The sequence below is a fragment of the Carcharhinus amblyrhynchos genome, chromosome 6, assembly GCF_965287045.1.
Source record: "Carcharhinus amblyrhynchos chromosome 6, sCarAmb.v2.hapA, whole genome shotgun sequence".
Classification (NCBI taxonomy): domain Eukaryota; kingdom Metazoa; phylum Chordata; class Chondrichthyes; order Carcharhiniformes; family Carcharhinidae; genus Carcharhinus; species Carcharhinus amblyrhynchos.
The window spans coordinates 41,050,789-41,073,422 of NC_137329.1; the positions used below are offsets into that span (position 1 = coordinate 41,050,789).

Genomic DNA, 22,634 nt, shown 5'->3' on the forward strand with positions numbered 1-22,634 from the left:
ATTTCTTCTTCACAAGGCCTGGCCTCAGCAGAGAGCAAAACCTCATCAGTTCTCCCATTAATACTCTGCAGTCAGTTATCAACAACCTCAAGAATTTCTGCACATGGTAATTTTTCTTGAGAGCAAGCTTCCCTTCTCTCAAATGGATGCACTCTCACAGCAAGGATTACTTTAGGAACTGGAGATCCCATCTCTGATCAGATTATCCTTCAGTTGCCCCAATTCACAAGATTCAGTTAGATGCCTCAGTGCAGTCATATACAGATCAATAATCTCCCCCTTCGCTTCTGGCATTGACCATGTACCATGCTTAAACAACATTAGTAGAGGATTCAGTGGATTGTCAAGGCCTTCAAAATTTCATAAGACTGGCTTTTCTGCTCCTCAAAGACAGACAGTACAATAAGGCTTGGAGCTCTCTTTCCCCAGCACCATTACCCAAGCTGCTACTCTTACTCAGGTTTCTTGTTTAACTTTGCAGCAACTGCACAGTTTTGCCACTTAGACCAATTGGATGTGGTACTGAAATATTCAAAACTCTACTGGGTCACTGAGCAGAAAATTGAGGACCGAAATTTTAATTATTCCTTGCTGTTTCTTACAACTATCAAAGTCCACTCAATGTCAGCTGCACACTCCTCACACCACATGATGGAAGAAATGGCTTCTGCTCTTCAAGTCTTTATATACAAAAGGATGACAGAGGTCATGTGACAATGCAAGCCACAAAAGTAAAGAAACATCCTCAAAAGAACCACCTTTTTAAAGGCAATCTTGGATGGGCAATAAATGCTGACCTTGGCAGTGATGTTCCCATCCCCAATTAAGCTTTGAAATGATGTAAACAATTTTGGGCTGAGCTTTGTATAACCTCTTTCTGATTACAATTTCTCCAATGTTGAATCCTTATCTCTAACATGGGATTGGGAGGGAATATAAAGCACTTCTCCTCACTGCTAGACTGGCCTAACATTTCACAAACCTGTGGTTTATATGGTATATAAAAATGTTTGTAATGTATATAAACCACAGGTTTGTGAAATGTTAGGCCAGCCTAGCAGTGAGGAGAAGTGCTTTATATTCCCTCCCAATCCCATGTTAGAGATAAGGATTCAACATTGGAGAAATCGTAATCAGAGAGATTATACAAAGCTCAGCCTAAAATTGCTTACATCATTTCAAAGCTTAATTGGGGATGGGAATGTTGCTCATGGCAAGCAAAGCATTATGGCTTTATTAAAGACAGAATCATAATACCATGCAATGTACAAAGTTGTGATGGTTAACGTAAGCATATTCAATCACTGTAAGATCATGGTGTCTAATGATGCAATATTGAGTGCAAAAGCCTTCTGGGCATTGCATCTGAAGTCACCTCAAGGTATAAGCAACTGTTCAGTCCTCCTGCCCTCATCCATTGAGAAAATATATGGGGACAGGGATTGGTGAGCCTGAAGCAAAATGTAAAACCAAGGCTTTTTCACATTTTTGTTCCTGAGTTGGGAATGAGTGCCTTTCCAACACATTCTTGGGACATAAATGAGAAACTGTGCCAGCATAAATTGATGCTCATGTCTGAAAAACATTCGAATTAGCAGCTCCTTCTGAAAAATACCCATTTATTCCATACAACTGTGGACCTCACACAATTACAATACTTCACAGGTACGATATTCCAACCTTCCGTTCGCCCAAGCAAGATTTTAAAAAATCTGTACTTACTGTAACAACGTCCTGGCTGAGGTATCCTGATAGGCTGCCACTACCATACTGAATAGCAAATGCAGTCCCATTCTTCTTGTATGTGCTGGATCCTGTAGAATTATACTTGTGATGCAGCACTTCAAAAAAAAAGGTGAAAGATGAAAAAAGTATTGTGCATGTAAACCAACACACATTTTAGTTCATAATATAAATGCTGCTGGTGGATGACACGATGGATTTTGGGTTGGATTAAGTCTTATTTCAGCCTGAAAATCCACAAATGAAAACACTTCACAGATCTTGGAAAAAAAATACTAAAGCCAAACTTTGATACTTTTCAGATTCCATATTTAGCTTCAAAGGGATAGAAATTTTAGATATTGATAACTGATTTGCATGGAGACTGCTTTCCTTTGTTTGATCACACTGGTGGTCAGTAACAGGCAGGGTTTCTAAAGCAGCTGACAGAAGTTGACTCAGAATTACCTGACTTGCCCAAGTACGTATGTCCCCTTATCCAACAATGTACCCAGATCTATATTTTTTGCCATGCAGAATTTCCTTCTCATCTTTACTTAGATCATTATAGCTTGAACCGTAGAGTCCCTACATAGCGGAAACAGGCCACTCAGCCCATCAAGTCTACACCACTGCCCGAAAGAGTATCTTACCCAGCCCCACCATAACTCCACACATTTACCATGAATGATTCACTTAACCTACACGTCTTTGAATTGAGGGGAAACCGGAGCACCCAAAAAAGGAAAAGGTACACTGTCACGGGAAGAATGCAAATTTCACACAGCCACCCAAGGCTGGAATCAAACATGGGTCCCCTGCGCTGTGCAGCAGTGGTGCTAAGCACTGTGCCCAGCTTTCTGCCCATCTTCCATTCAAGTACTTGGAATACAACTGTTACATTATTGTGGATACCTCCTGGTTTGCAGTAACCACCTTCACATGAAGGTAATACTGTACCTAATGTAAAATATCAATATGAGCAGCACATCAGAATACACTGGGACATTTCCCATTTCTAAATTAGAAATCCTTATGTCTCTAAACAGATAGTCAATTTATGGATATTTGGAGCTATTATCATGGTTTGTGCCGAGTTCCTATCATAGGAATCAGACTGAATCCACCTTAAGCTCCTTATAGCTATAGATAAGATTTTTAATCCATTGTGTCATCCAGTCCAACAATTGTTGTTTAATGCTTACAAAGGATAGAACATCACATTACTCCAGCAATTCAATATGCACAAAAAAAATTCCCAGCCAAAAAGCTGGGTACATAATTAACAAAAGACACATGGAGGGAGTGTTAATAAACTTACTGCAAGCAATGTCTGTTAGAGAACAATGAATGGATGGAACCCAGAGGTTGGAGGAACCAGTGTCAAACACTACAGTGAAGCTTTGAGGTGGTGTGCCAATACTAATCTCCCCATAGTACTGGGCCTGGAGAAAAAGCAAAAGTACATTAAAAAACAGATAGCTAAGAAACATTTGTAAAGCCCCATACCTTACCCTGGGGATACACTGAAAATATAAAAAGGTAACACATTGTAATGGAATTCAATATTCTATTGACCAAGATAAATATCAAAGTTAACGAGATCCCAATTACATTGGTAATTCAAGTAATCAGTCCACTTATGCATATGACAGCCAAATCATTGGAAAGAATCCATTTATTTTCCGTCCCATCACCCAACCCAGCTTCTATTCCATTCAATTCAAAATTTCCAAGGCCAATTGTAGCCTCAATGTTGCAGTGCAAGTCTCGCTTCTAGCACAGAAAGTGGCCACAGACTCCGTTCAATTCCCAGAGTAATTCAGTCAATCCCACTGCCTTGTTCAATCCTGGCAACCCTGAATCCTTAGTGCTTCAAGTCATTACAGCTCATTGCACTAATTAGTTTTTGTGTGTGTGTGTGTGTGTGTGTGTGTGTGTGTGTGTGTGTGTGTGTGTGTGTGTGTGTGTGTGTGTGTTCATTCATACAAACAGCATTAATTTCTCCTCACACCACCCATCTGTAAACAGAAAGGGGTTTTAATTAGTTTTCTTCCTTATAGGGGCATATTTCCCAAGTTCTGTTTTGGTTTAATCCAATTTTCGATTAATAATCACTCAACAAACTGGAGACTGAGTTTGGGTTAGTTTATTCACACACACCCATACACAAAATGAAAAGGAAGAAGTGCAACATGACTCCCTCATTTTCATATAGGAAGAATGACACTTGATTCCAGAATCAAAGTCCAATGAGGTACTATTGCAAAGAGGTTGGTGGATTAAAAACCAATGCTGTACAATTTACTTTTCCAGGTGGTGGGGACTTAAGAGATGAATCAGTCTCATAGGCGCTGGTACAAAATTTCCAAGGGGCCCAGGTATTCCACCTGGACAGGGCTCCTTGTTTGAGAGACCTTCAGACATATGATAAAAGAATAGGCTGAGATATTCAACTCAGCAAAACAATACTAACTTCCTCAACAAGCCAGAGACACATCACGTGGCCCCACTCCTCTACCCACCCTCCAAAGGATGCGTAGCCATCATTTGAAATGAAACTGAGCTTTGAAAATTGCCAAAAGCCTCAGTCATTACCAAAAGTTGGGGGGAGGGGGCTGCTTTGTCCTAACAGACCAGCAATCTGCTTTAGGTCAGCCTGGGTTATTAGATGCAGATGGTTTTTGTATAGCTCTCCTTGAAGTTTGCTTGTGCAATCCATGGGTGACCATTAGTAGCACCTCAGAGACAACGAGGTGCAAGTTTCCCTGAAACTGCAACAATTTTAATGTTTATGTATTAGTGTCACAAGTTGGCTTATATTAACACTGCAATGAAGTTACCGTGAAGATCCCCTAATGGCTTCTTTTATTCAGGGGTCACATGCAGACATGGGTTCAGCCATTTTGTGTGCCTTTGTTCAGTTTTAAAATTTGTGAAATAGAAATGAGGGCATCTATATTTTATAAAAATATATAGAGGATGAGATCCTTGTATTATCAATTAACGGGAAAGTTTTTATATGTCTACCTCATCCAAAGTGGTTATACTATACTGTACACCTCATCAAAACACCCTTCAAAGTCATTTGCTCCAAAGGGAACAACTGTCAATGAAATCCTGTAGCTAAAAATCAAGTAATAATTAATGGTGCTTAACCAGAGCTTTATAAAAAAGTTTTGGCATAACTTCTCTGCGTTTGTGCTCAATACCTCTTTTAAATGAAGCTCAAGACACCATATGCTTTGCTAACAAGCACAATACATCCCACCACTTTCAAAAGATCTACGCACACAAACCCACAAGTTCCTCCAGTCTGATTGAGGATAAGTGAAAGGATAGGGCAAGGCAATTACAACCAGGATGAAGATTATTGGACCAAACTGGTCTGATTAAATCTTCAGTCTGTGAGGAGCTAACTATCCTAATTGGATCTGCAGTTGGGATGCTATAATTGAACATGGTAGCCCTAGGATCAGGAAGACAAAGTAATGATTGGACAAGTCTTCTAAAGCGATGTCAGCTGAAAAAAGTGTTTACGTTTTACAATGAATTTGAGCAAGATTGAGTTTGACTGACTTGCCTGGAAGTGTGTACAAAAATGACAATCCATTAAAATGGTACATCAACTAATAGTTACAACAGGGTAAAGACAGGGGAACAGCAAATTTATCATGTAGTAGTGGAAGGCACTGCAGGGACTAACACAAAAATCGTGCATTAGAATATAATTTATGTTTGTTGAACAACTAGCTATGAAACTTTGTAGACTTAAATCTAAACCAAAAGGAAACAACTCAAATTCCATATCAACTGGGTTAAAGTACATCACCGATCAGCCTTTAGATATTCCCACCTTGCTTGCTTCAAACTAATTAATTTTTTAGAAACAATATTTATAAGGGTCCCCTCTACATAGCCTTCGAAAGTTCCATTCAATTACTCCCCCCCCGAATAGTCACTAGCTTTGCAGGTTTAAATACTGAATTATCACTGAACTAACGCTTGCCGAGCTGAACGGCTGAACTGTTGTAGATCAGGATACCAGGGCCCTAAAGTAAATTACTAGCCCCATGGGAGTGCCTTCTTGTTTCAACTGTAAGATCCTTCTAAACTGGATACTGTAGAAGAAGAATTTGGCACTTTAAGCATTAATCAGGAACTGAGTACAGTACCATCCACTGGTGATGCAAGCACATGTAGAATTCAGCCTATAGCTAGACAGCAACATGTAGAAACATGCTCTGGAGTCCTCTCCAGACCTGTACTTTCTACTGAACTATATTCATACTTGCAGTAATGTTAAAGATTTCTTGGTAATTTCTATTAGACTGCTAAACGTGTCTATGCAATACTTAACACCATAGTGACAACCCAAAGCAGATACCAAATTTGGGCGAATACTAGCAGAATAGGTAACATTTAAGCGAATACTAGATTGCAGCACATGGTGTGACTCCTCCTAGTTACAATATAAATAATTAGGCACAAAGCTACAGAGAGGAAACAGGTACCTCTCAAACAGAACACTGCCGATCTACAAACTGTATCAAACATTTTCCCTTTTGGGCCTTGTAGAGTTCTGCAAAGAGGCAGAATTTAGTGTTAAAATTAGTGTTAATGTTACATGAATGCAATTCAGTTTTGTTTTAATTTTAAAAGTAGATTTTTAGCTTCTCATTGCATGCAATACATAGTGGGGGTCTGTTATTGTACAAGAGTTATGCTAATCTTGACATTTAGCAACTGAACAAAGCTGTGCCCAAATCTCCAGGAGAGCAGAAATCTAGGTCACTAAGTAGGGCTGGAATTGTGACAACTGCTCCTGGTGCAGGCACAACTTTAAAGAAACCTCCAACATACAGGTAGTGTTTGCAGGAGGTGTATCAAAATGTACAACAATCAATCATCTATATTACATACTGCTAAGAGTCACCCTGATGTTCCAGGATTTTGCTCATTTCAATCATGATCCGTTGGCTGCCCATTTCAGCAGCTATATTTTCAAGCGAGTAATCCTACCTCTAATTGAAAACTGCAGCCACACACTTCCTGTCTTTCCACATTTGTCTCCAACCTTCTCCTATTGGTGTTTTATACATGCAGATTTGGGCACTGTCACTTTTGCAATTCCAGCATCATATGCCTCAAAATCTCTGTCCAAATGGATTTGTCACCATCCAAATCCTTATCCATCTCTCCAGTACCTTGCCTCTCCCAAAGCCTAAAATGGCCCAGGTCAAAGTAAGGAATTACATTTCAAGAACGCAATTGTGGAAGGTTACCCGATAGCTCAGGGTGGGCTCACTGGTTTTGGATCATGTCTTTGTGACACAAAATGTATGCTTTTTTCTATGTTTGATGCTGTGTACAAATGCAAGTTACTCTTAGTCTGTATGCTATAGACACAATGAGTAAGAACAGCTCAATGCCAAGTTGCTTCATAAAATGAAGTTCAAGAGCACATATCCACAATTTGGCCTCGGGACAAGATGCAATAATAGTACAATGAAGGAGATGTGCAAAACAAAGAACAAGGACAGAGACAAAATCCATTTCTCCTCTGTTCTAATACATGCAGAGAGCAGAGGGTTTACCATTGCAAATTTATCTTTAAAACATACTCATCCAAATCCACATCCAAGTGTCCACAGTAGGGAAAATACTTGCAACAATTTCATCAGAATAAAACCATTTCTTCATGCCATTTGCACATTATGTGGATAAACATTTTGCAGTCTCAGGTGAGATGTTATAAATGCCAGTATTGACCATAAAAGCACTGCTGATGGTCATCACAACACAACTGGTCCACTAATGTGCTTTAGGGCAGGAAATCTATTGTCCTTACCTGGTTTAGGTTACATGTAATTCCAGATCCCCAGCAATGTGGTTGACTCTTAAGTACTCTGAAACGCCTAGCAAGTCATTCAGTCATATCTGCTACGAGGTCTACAAAAAACAAGAAACCAGATGGACCACCTGCCATTATCCCAAGCACTGGAACTGACACCAGCTCTGTCGAATCTGCAAAGTCTTCCTTGCTAACATCTGGAGATGTACCAAAAAAATTGGAAGATCTGTCTCTCAGACTAGTCAAGCCTGAAATACTCATGGAATTATACCTTACAGATAATGTTCCAGACACTACCATCACTGTTCCTGGGTATGTCCTGTTCCACCAACAGAACAGACCCAGCAGACATGGCGGCACAGAGGCATATAGTTGCAAGGTCATTGTCCTGGGAGTTCTCAACATCTGACTCTGGACCCCAAGAAGTCTCATGGCACCAGATGAAATATGAGCTTGGAAACCTCTAGCTGATTCGCACATACTGCACCCCGCCAACCCCCACTGATGAGCTAGTATTCCATGTTAAACACCTCCTGGAGGAACACCGAGGATGGCAAGGGCACAGAATGTACTCTGGGTAGGAGACTTCAATGGCCATCACTAAGAGTAGCTCAGTAACACCACCGCAGACCAAACTACAAGACTGGTGGCAAGGGAACCAAGAGGAAAAATTCTGTCTCAATCTGCCTGTTGCAGATGCATCTATGATAGTATTGCTAAGAGTGACCACTGCACAGTCCAGGATACTCTCCATGTTGTGTGGCAATACTATCATGCTAAATGGGCTAGATTTGGAACAGATCTAGCAACTGAAGACTAAGCATCCATGAGGTGCTGGGCTATCAGCAATAACAGAACTGTACTCTAATCAGTCTCTAATCTCCTGGCCCAGCATATCCCCCACTCTGCCAATACCACCTAACCAGGGGGAAATCAATCCTGGTTCAATGAAGAGTTCAAGAGGACGTGCGAGGTGCACATACATACTTAAAAATGAGGTGCCAACTTGGTGATGCTACAACATAGGACTACCTGTGTGCAAACAGCATAAGCAGAAAGTGATAGAGCTAAATGATCCCACAACTAAAAGATCAGATACAAGCTCCTCTGTCCTACCACATCCTGCCATGTGAAAACAACTCACTGGAGGAGATGGCTCCACAATTTCCCCCATGATGGCAGAGGCAACATGTCAATGCAAGGTCAAAGCTTTCGTAACAATCTTCAATCAAAAAGTTGCCTGATCATAATCCAACTCAGTCTCTTCTGGAGGTCTCCAGCATTGCAGATGTCAGCCTTCAGCTAATTCAATTCATTCCATGAGACATCAAGAAATGGCTGAAGGCACAGATACTGAAATGGTTATGGGCCTTGACAATACTTCAGCAACAGTACTGAAGATTTGTGATTCCAGAAGGTGCCATGCCCCTGGTCAAGCTGTTCCAATATGGTTAGAACACTAGCATCTACACAGCAATATGGAAAATTGCCCAGATATGTCCTATACAATCTAACCTGGCCAATTATCACCTCATCAGTCTACTCTCGATCATCAGTAAAAAGTGATGAAAGGAGTGTCCTTGCTACAGAGGGAGGGCAGTGAAGGTTTAAAAGGCTGATATGAGGAGACTGAGTCAGTTAGGGTTATATGCATTGGAGTTTAGAAGAGCGATAGGGGATTCAGAAACTTATAAAATTCTAACAGGGTTAGATAGGTTAGATTCAGAAAGAATGTTCCCAATAGTAGGGAAGTCCAGAACTAGGGTCATAGTTTGAGGATGGGGGTAAGCCTTTTAGAACTGCGGTGAGGAGAAATTTCTTCATCCAGACAGAGGTGAATATGTGGAATTCACTACCACAAAGTGCCTGAGGCCACAACGTTGTCTGATTTCAAGATGAAATTAAATACAGCTTTTGGGACTAAAGGGATTGTGTGGGGGGGGGGGGGGGGTGAAATATCAAATATGATCAGCCATGATCAAAATGCATAGTGGAGCAGGCTTGCAGGGCTGAATGGCCTACTCTTATTTCTATGAGAAGTTAGAGACTTTACCAGCTACAAAATGAGGGAGTTTAAAAAGCAATAAAATCAATCAAAGCAGAAAAAAAAGGCATGGTTAAAGGTTTTGCAAAGAAAGATTAAATTAATTCCATAACCTTGGGAAAATTATGAAGTTTTTGCAGTCATTATATGCCTGCTGATATTTATGAAAGAAAGTCAGCTGTCTGACCAAGGGACTTGAATGATTAGTTTGCCAGCACTTCAAGAACAAGATTCAGCATTGGGCTAGGATTCTGAAATTAGCTCACATTTATAAAGCATTATTAAAAAGGTGTTGCACAGGAACGACAGCCAAAATCTGGCACTAAGCCAGCTCAAGATGGCAAGTGAAAAAAAATCATAGGTCACCAGAAGTAGAGAGTGACAAGAAAGAAGGAAGTGGAGAAGCAGGGACCATTAGGAAATTCCAGGCAAAGGTGTTTGGATAGTGAGAAAGCTCTGGTCAAAGAACAGATGTCACATAAATTACAATCCATCAAAGCAAACAGCTTAATTAACTTTCAACCCAAAATTCAAATATACCAAATCAAGAGTTTGAATAAAATGATGCATTCTGGTGTGATCAACATTGCATTGTACACAAAAAACAAACATTTAAATTTACTCAAAACATTTAAATTAAATATTCATTACGTGCATATGCATTCAGCTGCAGAGCATTCTGATATTAAATACTGAATTTTAGTTTCTAACTGGAAGTAGAATGAATGGCCTAGAAAATAAAAATCATGACAAATGATGCTGGGATTGTATAACAGACTGCAAACTGCCTGCATCAAACGTAGCATCATCCAACATAGATACCCACACAATTAACACCTTCATAGTATATTATTCGCATGTGGATTAAGAGGATGTGATTTATTTATGCAAGCACCAAATACAAAATTTTAAACCCAACATTGTCAGTACTGTAAACATGACTTTTCAATAACATTAACTCCTCAGCGAAGCCAACAATTCAAACATAAATCTTAAAAGCATGTTTAAAATGAATGCATTTGGCATTAATGAATCCATCAGCAACCAAAGGTCTTTGCCCATGACATTTAACAATAAGATGTGTGCATTCAAGAGTGTCCTGCACTGGCTATGTTGTAACCAAGCCCAATGGGTACCCAATAGGGTTGATTCCTGTTCTCGCACATCAGGCAACTAGACACATGATTCCCATACACTGGGAGTGAAGGCCCTACAATTCCCTAGTCTAGCTGATTGGAAGCGATTCTGTCCATTTCCTGCAGAAGTCTCAGTAAAAATCCAAATAAAAACTAAGTATTTAAACATCAATTAACATACTTCCTCACATCTGGGAAGGCTCCCCTTTCCCAAGTAACACAGCAACCCACCTTTTGGAGCATTTTTTGAGGTCATGTTTTACAGTACTTCCACTGTATTGTGATACTTTCAAATTTATGAACTTTAGCTACCAAATTAAAATAAAGAAACCTCAACACACAGGGAAGAGAAAGTGGAACTGAGCTACCACAGAATGATGGTAGAGTCAGCTGAAAACGGGTACGATATAGTAAAAAAATTACCACTCAAGTACTGAAGAATGCAAAAGCAAAGGGGAGTAAGCAAAGGAAAGTGGTCCTAGAAAGATTTATCAAACAAGCACTTCAAATGAATAAGTAAATTTTAAGTACTGAAACAGCCCTTGCTTAAAAAGCCAGAAACATTTGTGACTATCCCTTCTTTCTGTAGCTCTTGGTTCCTAGTTACTGAATCATATTTAGAGAATCAATGACAATAGCTTTTCACTCTCCCCCAATTATCTAAAGTTCCTCAACTCTTTGGGCCCCTTATATTTCCTCATCTACCCACCAGCCCATCAGGTTCCACATGAATACCAAAATCAGTTCTCTTACCATGACCACCTTGGATGCTTTCAATGTCATACTGCTTTGTCCAATATCATTCAGCTATTATTTCATTGTCTCAATGTCCTCCCCGTCACCATTTTTAACTCTTGGAACTGCCTTAACCAGAGCACCATCTTTCACAATCTGGGTGACGTGTTGATGCTTGTATTAGCCGTCATTGTTAAGACTGCTCACTTGCAATTCCATAAGCATCGCAATGCCAACTTTACCATTAGTTAATTTGCTGCTGGAACACTAATCTATGCCTTTGCTACCTCTAGAATTGATGTTTATTCCATTTAAGAACATAAGAAATAGGAGCAGGAGTAGGCCATCTAGCCCTTTGAGCCTGCCCTGCCATTCAATAAGATCATGGCTGATCTGAAGTGGATCAGTTCCATTTTCCTGCTTTCTCCCCATAACCCTTAATTCCCTTGTCTGTCAAAAACCTATCTACCCATGACTTAAATATATTCAGCGAGGTAGCCTCCATCACTTCAACAGGCAGAGAATTCCAGAGATTCACCACCCTTTGAGTGAAGAAGTTCCTCCTCAACTCTGATCTAAACTGTCCCCCCCCTTACCTGGAGGCTGTGCCCTCGAGTCCTGCTATCCTTCCTAGTGGGAAGAATCTCTCTACCTCTACCCTATCCATCCCCTTCATTATCTTAGTAGTGTTAATGTAAGCCTACTTGTGTCTAATAAATAAACTTTAATTTTTAAACTTGTGCTTATCCAAAACTCTGCTTCCCATATCTTAATTCATTCACACATCCCCAGTGCTTGTTGATCTTCACCTCCCAAGACACAGCAACATCTCCATCCTGAAATTCTCACCACCTTTTCAGTTCCTTTCCACGTCAGTAAACTCTTGCAGCCTTTCAACGTCTCTTATATCTTGCCCATTTCATTCCATGTTAGTAGCCATGCTTTCACTTACCTCCCTCTCTCCTCTTTAAAAATGTATCTTAAACCCTACCTCTGATTGAGTTTCCGACGATTGTACTTCTCATTGTGACCTTTACAAAATTTGTTTTTAAAACTGATATTGGCCAATCGCAGGAAAAATTTTGGTCAAACTATAGGTCCTTCAAATTACAAGAATCATAATACAGGAAAAAGGAATTGCAGCATACAGCATTTTTAGTAGGCATAAAGATAGCATGTGACTGCAATAAGCTAACTCATCATGTTGAGTGATGCAGCAATTATTCACCTCTTACACTGAAGCAAGATGAGAGAAGCTTACTGAGAGAGATAGGGTTGCCTAACAGGAAGCAGAGACAAATCACAAGCGCTGTTCAGTACTGATATTACACTTGTATTTAAAAAGTCTCACAGTATGGGTTAACATAGGTTAAACAGTGACTGTAACAACAGTTTCATGATTTATAGCCATCAGACAAGAGATCTAAATAGGATGTTAAAGAATGCCCATTGCTTTGAACACTTTGTCCAAGATACAAACAAACAAATTTAACTGACATGGGTTACAGAACACAGGTCAGCGTACTTCATGAGTATTCATTTGCAGAAATTTAAACTTTTGAAAGCTAGAATACTGATTATAATTTCATTTTATTTAGTATTTTGCTCGCTCGAAATAGACATGCATTTCTCTTAATTAGACAGCACCCTTGCCAACACTCAATTACTACAGATAAGCATGAACAATTGTCCAGTGCGTGATTAGTTTACACTATGTGATATAGGGACCAAACAGTTAGGCACATTTCCCCTGAAGTTAACAGGCTGAGCTCAGGCCCCAGTTTGAGCGCACAACCCTTTCACACTCACATTCCAGCAAAGTTCTGAGGTGTGGTGTGTGGTCACTCAGGAGATTATAAAAATGTGATACTTGAAGGGGAGTTCATAAGAACATAAGAAATAGGAGCAGGAGTAGGCCATCTAGCCCTTCGAGCCTGCCCCGCCATTCAATAAGATCATGGCTGATCTGTCGTGGCTCAGTTCCACTTTCCCGCCCTCTCCCCATAACCCTTAATCCCCTCTCTTATCAAAAACCCATCAACCCACGTCTTAAAAATATTTAGCGAGGCAGCCTCCACCACTTCAACGGGCAGAGAATTCCAGAGATTCACCACCCTTTGAGTGAAGAAGTTCCTCCTCAACTCCGTTCTAAACTGCCCCCCCCCCTTTATCTTGAGGCTGTGCCCCCTAGTCCTACTGTCCTTTGAGTGGGAAGAGTCTCTCCACCTCTATCCTATCCATCCCATTCATCATCTTATGTCTCAATGAGATCTCCCCTCATTCTTCTAAACTCTAATGAGTACAAGCCTAGTTTATTCAGCCTCTCCTCATAGCTCAACCCCCTCAACTCCGGCATCAGCCTAGTAAACCTCCTCTGCACTCCCTCCAAGGCCAAAATATCCTTGCGTAAGTGCGGCGACCAAAACTGCACACAGTACTCCAGCTGCGGCCTCACCAATGCCCTGTATAGCCGCAGCAAGACCTCCCTACTTTTATATTCAATCCCCCTCGCTATGAAGGCCAGCACCCCATTAGCCTTCCTGACCACCTGCTGCACCTGCAGGCTGGGTTTTTGCGACTCATGCACAAGGACCCCGAGGTCCCTCTGCACCATCACATGCTGCAGTTTTTCGCCATGTAAGTAATAGTCCTTTCTACCATTATTCCTACCAAAGTGGACAACTTCACATTTGCCAACATTAAATTCCATTTGCCAGTTCCTGGCCCATTCGCCCAGCCTATCTGGGTCCTTCTGCAGACTTTCCACACCCTCCGCACAATTTGCCGTTCCACCAATCTTGGTGTCATCAGCAAATTTCGACACCATACACTCGGTTCCCTCCTCCAGATCATGTATATAAATGGTAAATAGCTGAGGCCCCAGCACCGACCCCTGGGGCACTCCACTAGTCACCAACTGCCAATCCAAATAGCACCCATTGACCCCCACTCTCTGCCTCATCCTCTTCTGACAAAACACGTTAGTGGCACTGAAGCTGCAGGCAATTGATTGTGGTGGGGAGATGATTGGGCAAGATTTAAGAAAATTTCATCTAAGGTTTTTGAAAAGCTTGAGTAACAGTAGCAAAAATGGTGTTGCAATACTTTACAAACATAGGTTGCAAGGAAATACACTTCGCTATCTAGTGCCTGACTCAACCACACCTTGAGCTCTCATTACAAGGAATCATTCCTGTGTTGGAAACTGATATTGCAACTGACCCCTAATATTGGAGGACTGGGTTCTGCAGAAGAATGAAGATTCTGGAATTATTCATCCTTTTAAATGCAAGCTACAAGAATCTCAGAAGGTCTATGCCTGGATTTTCCAATTGCAATGGTAAATTGCTCCCACAGGAGGACTGACACAGTTAATGTGATTAATGTGTGTTGTAAATCATTGGGGACCTTGTAACAACAATATTCCTTCATGTCTCTGCCCAAATCAAAGTGCCATGAGTTCCACCGTGGATAGGGCAAGGAGGCAGGTCCTGCAACCACTCCTGATGTTATGGAGATTGAACCTGGTACTGTAAAAATGTCAACGTCCCTGGAAAATTCCCCATCACTATGCAAATCAGCTGCCCACCTCAGTGGAGCAGGCATCCGATCTGCTTTGCAATCCACCTCTTGCCCTGCTGCTGTGAAACCTCCTTGGTAGTACAGCAATGGGGAACTGTCATCGTGATACCCTACTGTGTTACAATGCCTTGACAAGCAATGGGAATTGCCCATGTTCTCCCCTGCTGGTTTACCACCAACTGGGACGCCAGTGAAGTTCAATATTTGATATTCAAGATCAAATCCTTCAGTTCTGCCAGTGTCACATTTTGCCGAGCAACTATTCAGAGTTTGGCCGGTTAGTGCTGAGTTGGCAGCACTGGGGAACCACTCTCACTGGCAACTCAGTAACTCGGGTCTGCCACGAAACACCGAACATCAGCACTTGACAATTCTGCTGGAGACAGAAGGATTGTTCTCTACAACACACAACACAAACTGGGGTTCAACCATGTTTACACAACATGTAAATCTGGTATAATAATCAAAAAGATGTTGGATCTGACCTCTGCTATTACAGTACTCCAATTAGCCTAGTTTCCTTATTGCAATCAGCATTTAAGGATCCTAGTCAAAAGGGCAAGTTTGCGTTCAACAGAGGATAGGATTGGGTTTGGCCTTCAACAATTTTCATCAAAAAGTTCACCATAACCCAACAAAAGCCTCGGTTCAGGATAGGATTTCTTGCCTATGCTCTACATGGCCTCTACATCAATGAGTTGTGGGCCAGGAGGATTTTTTCTGTGTGTTGCAGAGAATGATCCATTATTAAATGGTGTGTAAACAAATCTAATTGCTGCCAATTTTAAACAGAATAGGCTCTGGTGACAGGGCAGCATTTATTGTTCAGTGGATAACTTTTGTCCATTTAATCACGATAAAACAAATTTAGGACAACAAGGAAGATGTGTTTTCACTGATTCACAAGTCCATTTCATCAGAAACTTTGCAACATACTTTACTGAGAGTGAAAGATTGCTACATTCATCACTATCTAGAACCCACTGCAAGTAGATTATTGAACACAATATCTAACACAATTTGCAACACTATCTAGATCACCATGGCCGGAATTCTTGGACCTTATCCACGGCTGGGACTCTCTGGTCCCACTGCAATGAATTAGGTCAAGCATCGAGTTCTCCATTCCCATTGGCAAAGTGAACAAGATCAAAGAATCCCCACCCATCTTTCTGCTGCAAGTAGGTGACTCACTGTTTGCAGAACTTAAATGACAAACGGTCACATTGACAATTTAAGAATCCGTGTCATGGATAGAAAGATACAAGTTATCAGATTTAAGCCTTGTTGCAAGAACTATATTGACCAAACAAGTTTTTTTTTAAATTCAAATAACAGAAGCACAGCAACAGGCCAACAGGTTTACGCCAGTGTTTATCCTCCACACAAAATACCTCTCACTGTCAACATATCCTTCTATTCCTTTCTCCCTCATGTACTCAAGTGCCTTAAATGCATCTTTGCCTGCAACACTCTGTACTGGAATCCAAATTACTTATATATGCATTAACTGTAATTATATGAGCACCGGGAAATGTAACTTAATATTCCTGCAGCACGGTGGCACAGTGGTTAGCACTGCTGCCTCAGTGCCAGGGACCCAGTTCAATTCCCGGCTTGGATCGCTGTCTGTGCGGATTCTGCATGTTCCCCCATGTCTGCAAGTGTTACCTACGGGTGTTCTGGTTTCCTCCCATAATCCAAAAGATGTGCTGGTTAGGTGTATTGGACATGCTAAATTCTCCCTCAGTGTAACTGAACAGGCACCAGAGTGTGGCAACTAGGGGATTTTCACAGTAATTTCATTACAATGACAATGCAAGCTTGTGATACTAATAAATAAAACTATCCCCCCCCCCCCCCCCCCCCCACAAGACTTATATCCTGTTTTAACCAATTTTGCATGTATGCTGCCATATCCACTTTAATTCTAATGTTAGAGAACATACTCACATCCAGGTAGTTTTTCAGTGTTTCTGGAGTGGGTTCTTTGCTTTGTGGAAAGCCCAAATTGTATTTGGAGTATTTGCTGCCTGCAAGAAGCTCCTCTATGCTATTCGCAGAATCAGTGAAGGTGTGCCGAATTGAGCGAAACTTTCTCAAAGGAATTCTGTAAAACAAAAACAGCACACTGCCTTAAGAGCTACAAGCATCAAGAAGTACCTTTCATCACAAAGTGGACCTGAGAGGTTCAAGAAACATTGGATTATTCAAACATCACTGCTCTAAACCAGCAGGCTCTCAGCTAGGAAACTCCAGTGAACCATCCTATAGAAATAAGCCACTTCATCCCATTAGAGAGAAGAAACACAAAAACCAATCATTAGCTTTGACAACTGATAGGCATCTTTGTAACATGTCCATATGTCTTGTATTTTATAAAGAGTGCCTATTAGAAGTGTATATTATTAATGAAATACTTTGGCACCAAGTGGCCACACTATGCTGAAAAATTCTTCATTAGGATGGAATGTGAAGTAGTCCAATCTGAAACTAAGACCCTAAATCTAAAAGCCATGACTGTGTTGAATGGTGGGGCAGGTTTGAAAGGCCTGATGGCCTACTCCTATTTCTTGCGTGCTCTTACGAAGTCATGAACATACGAGGCAGTGATTGGCGAAGATAGATTATGGAACTTCATTAAAAGGCATGACAGTAGCCAGGCAATGGCCAATGTTTAAGATACTAATTTATGCACTGCAACAGTTATACATTGCTTCCTGGCACAAAAGGAATAGTTACGAAAGAAATTAAGCATAGTAGGCATAGCACAGTGGCAAACACTGCTGCCTCATAGCGCTGGGGACCCGAGTTCAATTCCAGCCTTGGGTTACTGTCAGTATGGAATTTGCACATTCTCCGGGTGCTCCAGGTTCCTCCCACAGTCCAAAGATGTGCAGGTTAGGTTGATTGGCCATGCTAAATTGACCTTAGTGTCAGGGGGTTAGCAGGGTAAATACACAGGGTAATGGGAATAGGGTCTGGGTGGGATTGTGTTGTCGGTGCAGACCTGATGGGCCAAACGGCCTCTGTCTGCATTGTAGGATTATGATTCATTAGATCCCAAAAAGGAATTAGATAAAAGTTGCCAGAAAAAAATAGCAAGCCTGAGGATCAGGAGCAGTTTGGAATTCAGCAAAGAAAGACCAAGAGATTGATTAAGGAGGGAAAAAATAAGAGTAAACATGCAAGGAGCATCAAAACAGACTGTAAAGGCTTCTACAAGTGTGTGTTAAAAAGAAAGATTAGTGAAGACAAGAATAGGTGCCTTACAAACCAAAATAGAAGAATTTTTAATAGAGAACAATGAAATGATAGAATTGAAGTAATTGTTTAATTGATCAATCTTCACAGAGGAAGACACAAATAACTTCCCAGAAACGCTAGGGAACCAAAGGGTTTTGCGAGAAGGAGGAATCAAAAGGAAATTAGTTTTACTGAAAAAAAAGAGTGCTGGAGGAATTAGTGGGATTGAACGTCAATAAATCCTCAGAGTCTAATAATCTACACCCCAAAGTACGAAAGGTGGCGACCATGAAAATATTGGACACTGACTGTCATCTTCCAAAATTCGGTAGATTCTGGAACAGTTCCTGCAGATTGGAGAGTGGCAAATGTGAGCCCCCTATTTGAAAAAAAGATGGGTGGGGGGGAGGAAATAACAGGAATTATGGACTAGTTAAACGAAGTAGTAGGGAAAATGTAAAGGAAGGGATGGAATTATGAAAGGGGAATCATGTTTGACAAACCTACTTGATTATTTTGAAGCGTAGCTGGTAGAAAAGATCAGGATAAACCAGTGAATGTGGTGTTCTTGGATTTTCCGAGAGCTTTTGATAATGTCCTACATAACAGATTCGTGAGCAAAATTAAAGCATGTGGGATTGGGAGTGATATAATGGCATGGTTCACAAATTAGTTAGCAGACAGGAAACAGTAGGAATAAAATGGGACTTTTCCAGAGCAGCAAGCAGTAACTAGTGGGATGCTGCAGAGATTGGTGCTTGAGCTAATTGCAGTTTTAAATTGCTTCGGTGTTTAGGAACTGGAGACTAAGTTAAAAAGGACGAGAGAAAAACGATACTTCAAACCTCAAAAGAAACATTACAGAATGAAAGAACAAAGAACAACCCAGCACGGGAAACAGGCCCTTCGGCCCAACAAGCCCGTGCCGCCGCATCACCCTACACCTATTCTACCCTGCATGTCTACGAATGGAACCCCTAACTTAGCCAGATTCAGGGGAGAATAGTGTCAATTTGGTAAAACCAATCAGCCCAAGAGCACATCTTTGGGGTGTGGGAGGAAACCGGAGCGCCCGGAGGAAACCCACGCAACCACAGGGAGAATGCGCAAACTCCCACAGACACAGGCCCAAATCCATGTATCTGCACAGCTAGCAGTGCTAGTCACTGAGCTGTTGCGGCGCCCGTCTATCGGTCCAGGATCAAGCACACACACCGACACAAAGTACTAGGCCACTCCCGGAACTTCCAAGAGCAGCCCACGCACGACCCACCGTGTGCATGCCCCTCGTTTGACACGAGGTGGACCTCCACCTGCGGAATAAAAAGACAAAAACGTTAATCTTACAAGCCTGCTTTTCCGGTGTCTCCCGAGGTTCTAACCTTATTTAATAGCCCCTACCATAACCCTCCATCCTCATTTCACTCATGTGTCTATCTAACTGAACCTTAAACGAGTCCAACGTGCCTGCCTCCACCACCCTACTCGATAGCGCGTTCCATACCCCCACAACTCTCTGCGTAAAGAACCTTCCTCTCACTTCCAAATTATACCTCTCCCCCCTCACCCTTAAATCATGACCTCTCGTGTTTGTACCCAGTCTAGGGAGCAGTCTCTCACTATTGACTCTATCTATTCCCTTCAGTATCTTATATACCTCTATCATGTCCCCCCTCAATCTCCGTCTTTCCAAGGAGAATAATCCCAGTTTCTCCAACCTTTCCTCGTAACCCAGCCCCTCCATGCCAGGCAACATCCTGGTAAACCTCCTCTGCACCCTTTCCAGAGACTCCACGTCCTTCCGGTAGTAAGGTGACCGGAACTGGATGCAGTACTCCAAGTGCGGTCTAACCAACGTTCTGTACAACTGAAGCATTAGACGGCAGCTTTTATACTCTATACCCCTTCCTATAAAGGCTAACATTCCATACGCCTTCCTAACAACCTTCTCCACTTGTGACGCAACCTTCATGGATTTGTGAACCTGCACTCCCAGGTCCCTCTGTATGTCTATACTCCTAATCTGTCTACCTTTTATCACATAGCTCCTCTCTGCATTATTCCTTCCAAAATGCATCACCTCGCATTTGTCAGGATTAAATTCCATCTGCCACCTATCTGCCCAATGCACCAACCTATCTATATCCTGTTGTATCACCTGACAATCCAGTTCAGTACCCGCCAACCCTGCCATCTTGGTGTCATCAGCAAACTTGCTGATCACACCACCTACACTCTCTTCCAAGTCATTTATGTATACTACAAAGAGGAGAGGTCCCAGTACTGAGCCCTGCGGCACACCACTGGTCACTGGCCTCCAGCCCGACAAGGTCCCCTCCACAACTACCTTCTGTCTCCTATTACCCAGCCAGTTCTCAGTCCACCTAGCTACCTGGCCTCGTATCCCATGCGCCTTAACCTTTTCTACCAGCCTACCATGAGGGACTTTGTCAAACACCTTACTGAAATTCATATAGATGACATCAACGGCTCTCCCATCGTCAACCGTTTTTGTCACCTCCTCAAAGAATTCCACCAGATTCGTAAGGCAAGACCTCCCTCTAACAAAGCCATGTTGCGTATCCCTAATCAGATCGCAACACTCCAAATGCTCATACATCCTACCCCTAAGTATTTTTTCCATTAATTTCCCTACCACCGATGTCAAACTCACCGGTCTATAATTTCCAGGGTTATCCCTACTACCTTTTTTGAACAGCGGTACCACATTAGCTACCCTCCAGTCCTCTGGGACCTCACCTGTGTCCAAAGAAGAGACAAAGATTTGCGCCAGAGGCCCAGCAATTTCATCTTTCACCTCCCTAAGCAGCCTGGGATAAATACCATCAGGCCCCGGAGCTTTATCCGTCCTTACGCTACCTAAAAGCCCTAACACTTCCTCCCTCGTAATAGATATCTCCTGCAACTGATCCTCAGCTCCCTCTAACAGACCGCACGATTCCGAACCCCTCTCCTTCGTGAATACCGATGCAAAGTATTCATTCAGGAGCTCCCCCGTTCCCTCCGACTCAATACATAACTCTCCACTCTTGTCCCTAAAAGGACCAATTTTCCCTCTAACTACTCTCTTGCCTCTAATATAGGAATAAAATGCCTTTGGATTTTCCTTAATCCTACCAGCCAAAGCCATTTCATGCCCTCTCTTCGCCCTTCTAATTCCCCTTTTTAGCTCCCTCCTACTCTCTCTACATTCCTCCAGCGCACTCTCCGTACCCAGTCGTTTCGACCTAACATACACCTCCCTCTTCTTCCTGACCAAGTCTTCGATACCCCCTGTAATCCACGGCTCTCTAATCCTACCTTTCCCATCCTTCTGCTTAACCAGAACATACCTCCCCTGCAACCATTTCATTTTGCCTTTAAAAGCCTCCCACTTGCCAACCGTGGACTTTCCAGCTAACAGTCCCTCCCAATCAGTGTCCTGCAGCTCCCTCCTAATCCGGCTATAGCTCGCTTTTCCCCAGTTCAGCACACTCCCGTTCGGCCGGCACTCGTCCCTTTCCATTTTTATCTTAAAGTAGACGGACTTGTGGTCACTGTTAGCCACATGTTCGCCTACCTCTACCTCAACCTCAACCACCTGCCCTGGCTCATTACCCAACACTAAATCCAGTATAGCCCCTCCCCTAGTCGGGCTAGTTACATACTGCTCTAGAGACCCTTCCAAAACACATTTCACAAACTCCTCTCCCTCCGTACCCCCAGCTCTAGGTCCCCTCCAATTCACTCCTGGAAGATTAAAGTCACCCACTACAACCACTCTATTCTTCCTGCACCTGTCCAAAATGCCCCTGCAAATGCCTTCCTCCACTGACCTCGGGCTGTTGGGTGGCCTATAGCACACCCCTAGCAATGTAATCTCTCCCTTTTTATTCCTCAACTCCACCCACAGTGACTCAATCCCTGTCTCTTCCATATCGTCCTCCCTCTGCACTACTGTGACGTTTTCCTTTACTAACGGTGCCACCCCTCCACCTCTCTTCAACCCTCCTCTGTCACACCTATGAAGAACATGTCTTCATAAAATGTCTTTCACATAGGGACAGCATGCTGGCACAGTAGTTAGAACTGCTGCCTCAGCGCCAGGTTCCCGGGTTCAATTCCCGGCTTGGGTCACTGACTATGCTGTGTTTGCACATTCTCCGAGTCTGTGTGGGTTTCCTCCCACAAAGATGCGTGGGTTAGGTGGCTTGCCCATGCTAAATTACCCTTTAGTGTCAGGGGACTAGCTAGGGTACACATGGGATTATAGTGATAGGGTCTGGGTGGGATTGCAGTCGATGTAGACCCAATG

General features: G+C 42.2%; 1 protein-coding gene across 1 annotated transcript in view; it reads right to left on the reverse strand.

Moving 5' to 3' along the window:
• LOC145343849 (cathepsin D-like) overlaps positions 1 to 22,634 on the reverse strand; it is a 36,544-nt gene that overhangs the window by 9,689 nt on the left and 4,221 nt on the right. Inside the window, exons 2-4 of the mRNA XM_080190285.1 lie at positions 17,027 to 17,183; positions 3,044 to 3,167; positions 1,723 to 1,841 (exon numbers count right to left, since the gene is read on the reverse strand). Coding sequence (XP_080046411.1) covers positions 1,723 to 1,841; positions 3,044 to 3,167; positions 17,027 to 17,183 — 400 coding nt within the window. The remainder of the gene's footprint in view (positions 1 to 1,722; positions 1,842 to 3,043; positions 3,168 to 17,026; positions 17,184 to 22,634) is intronic.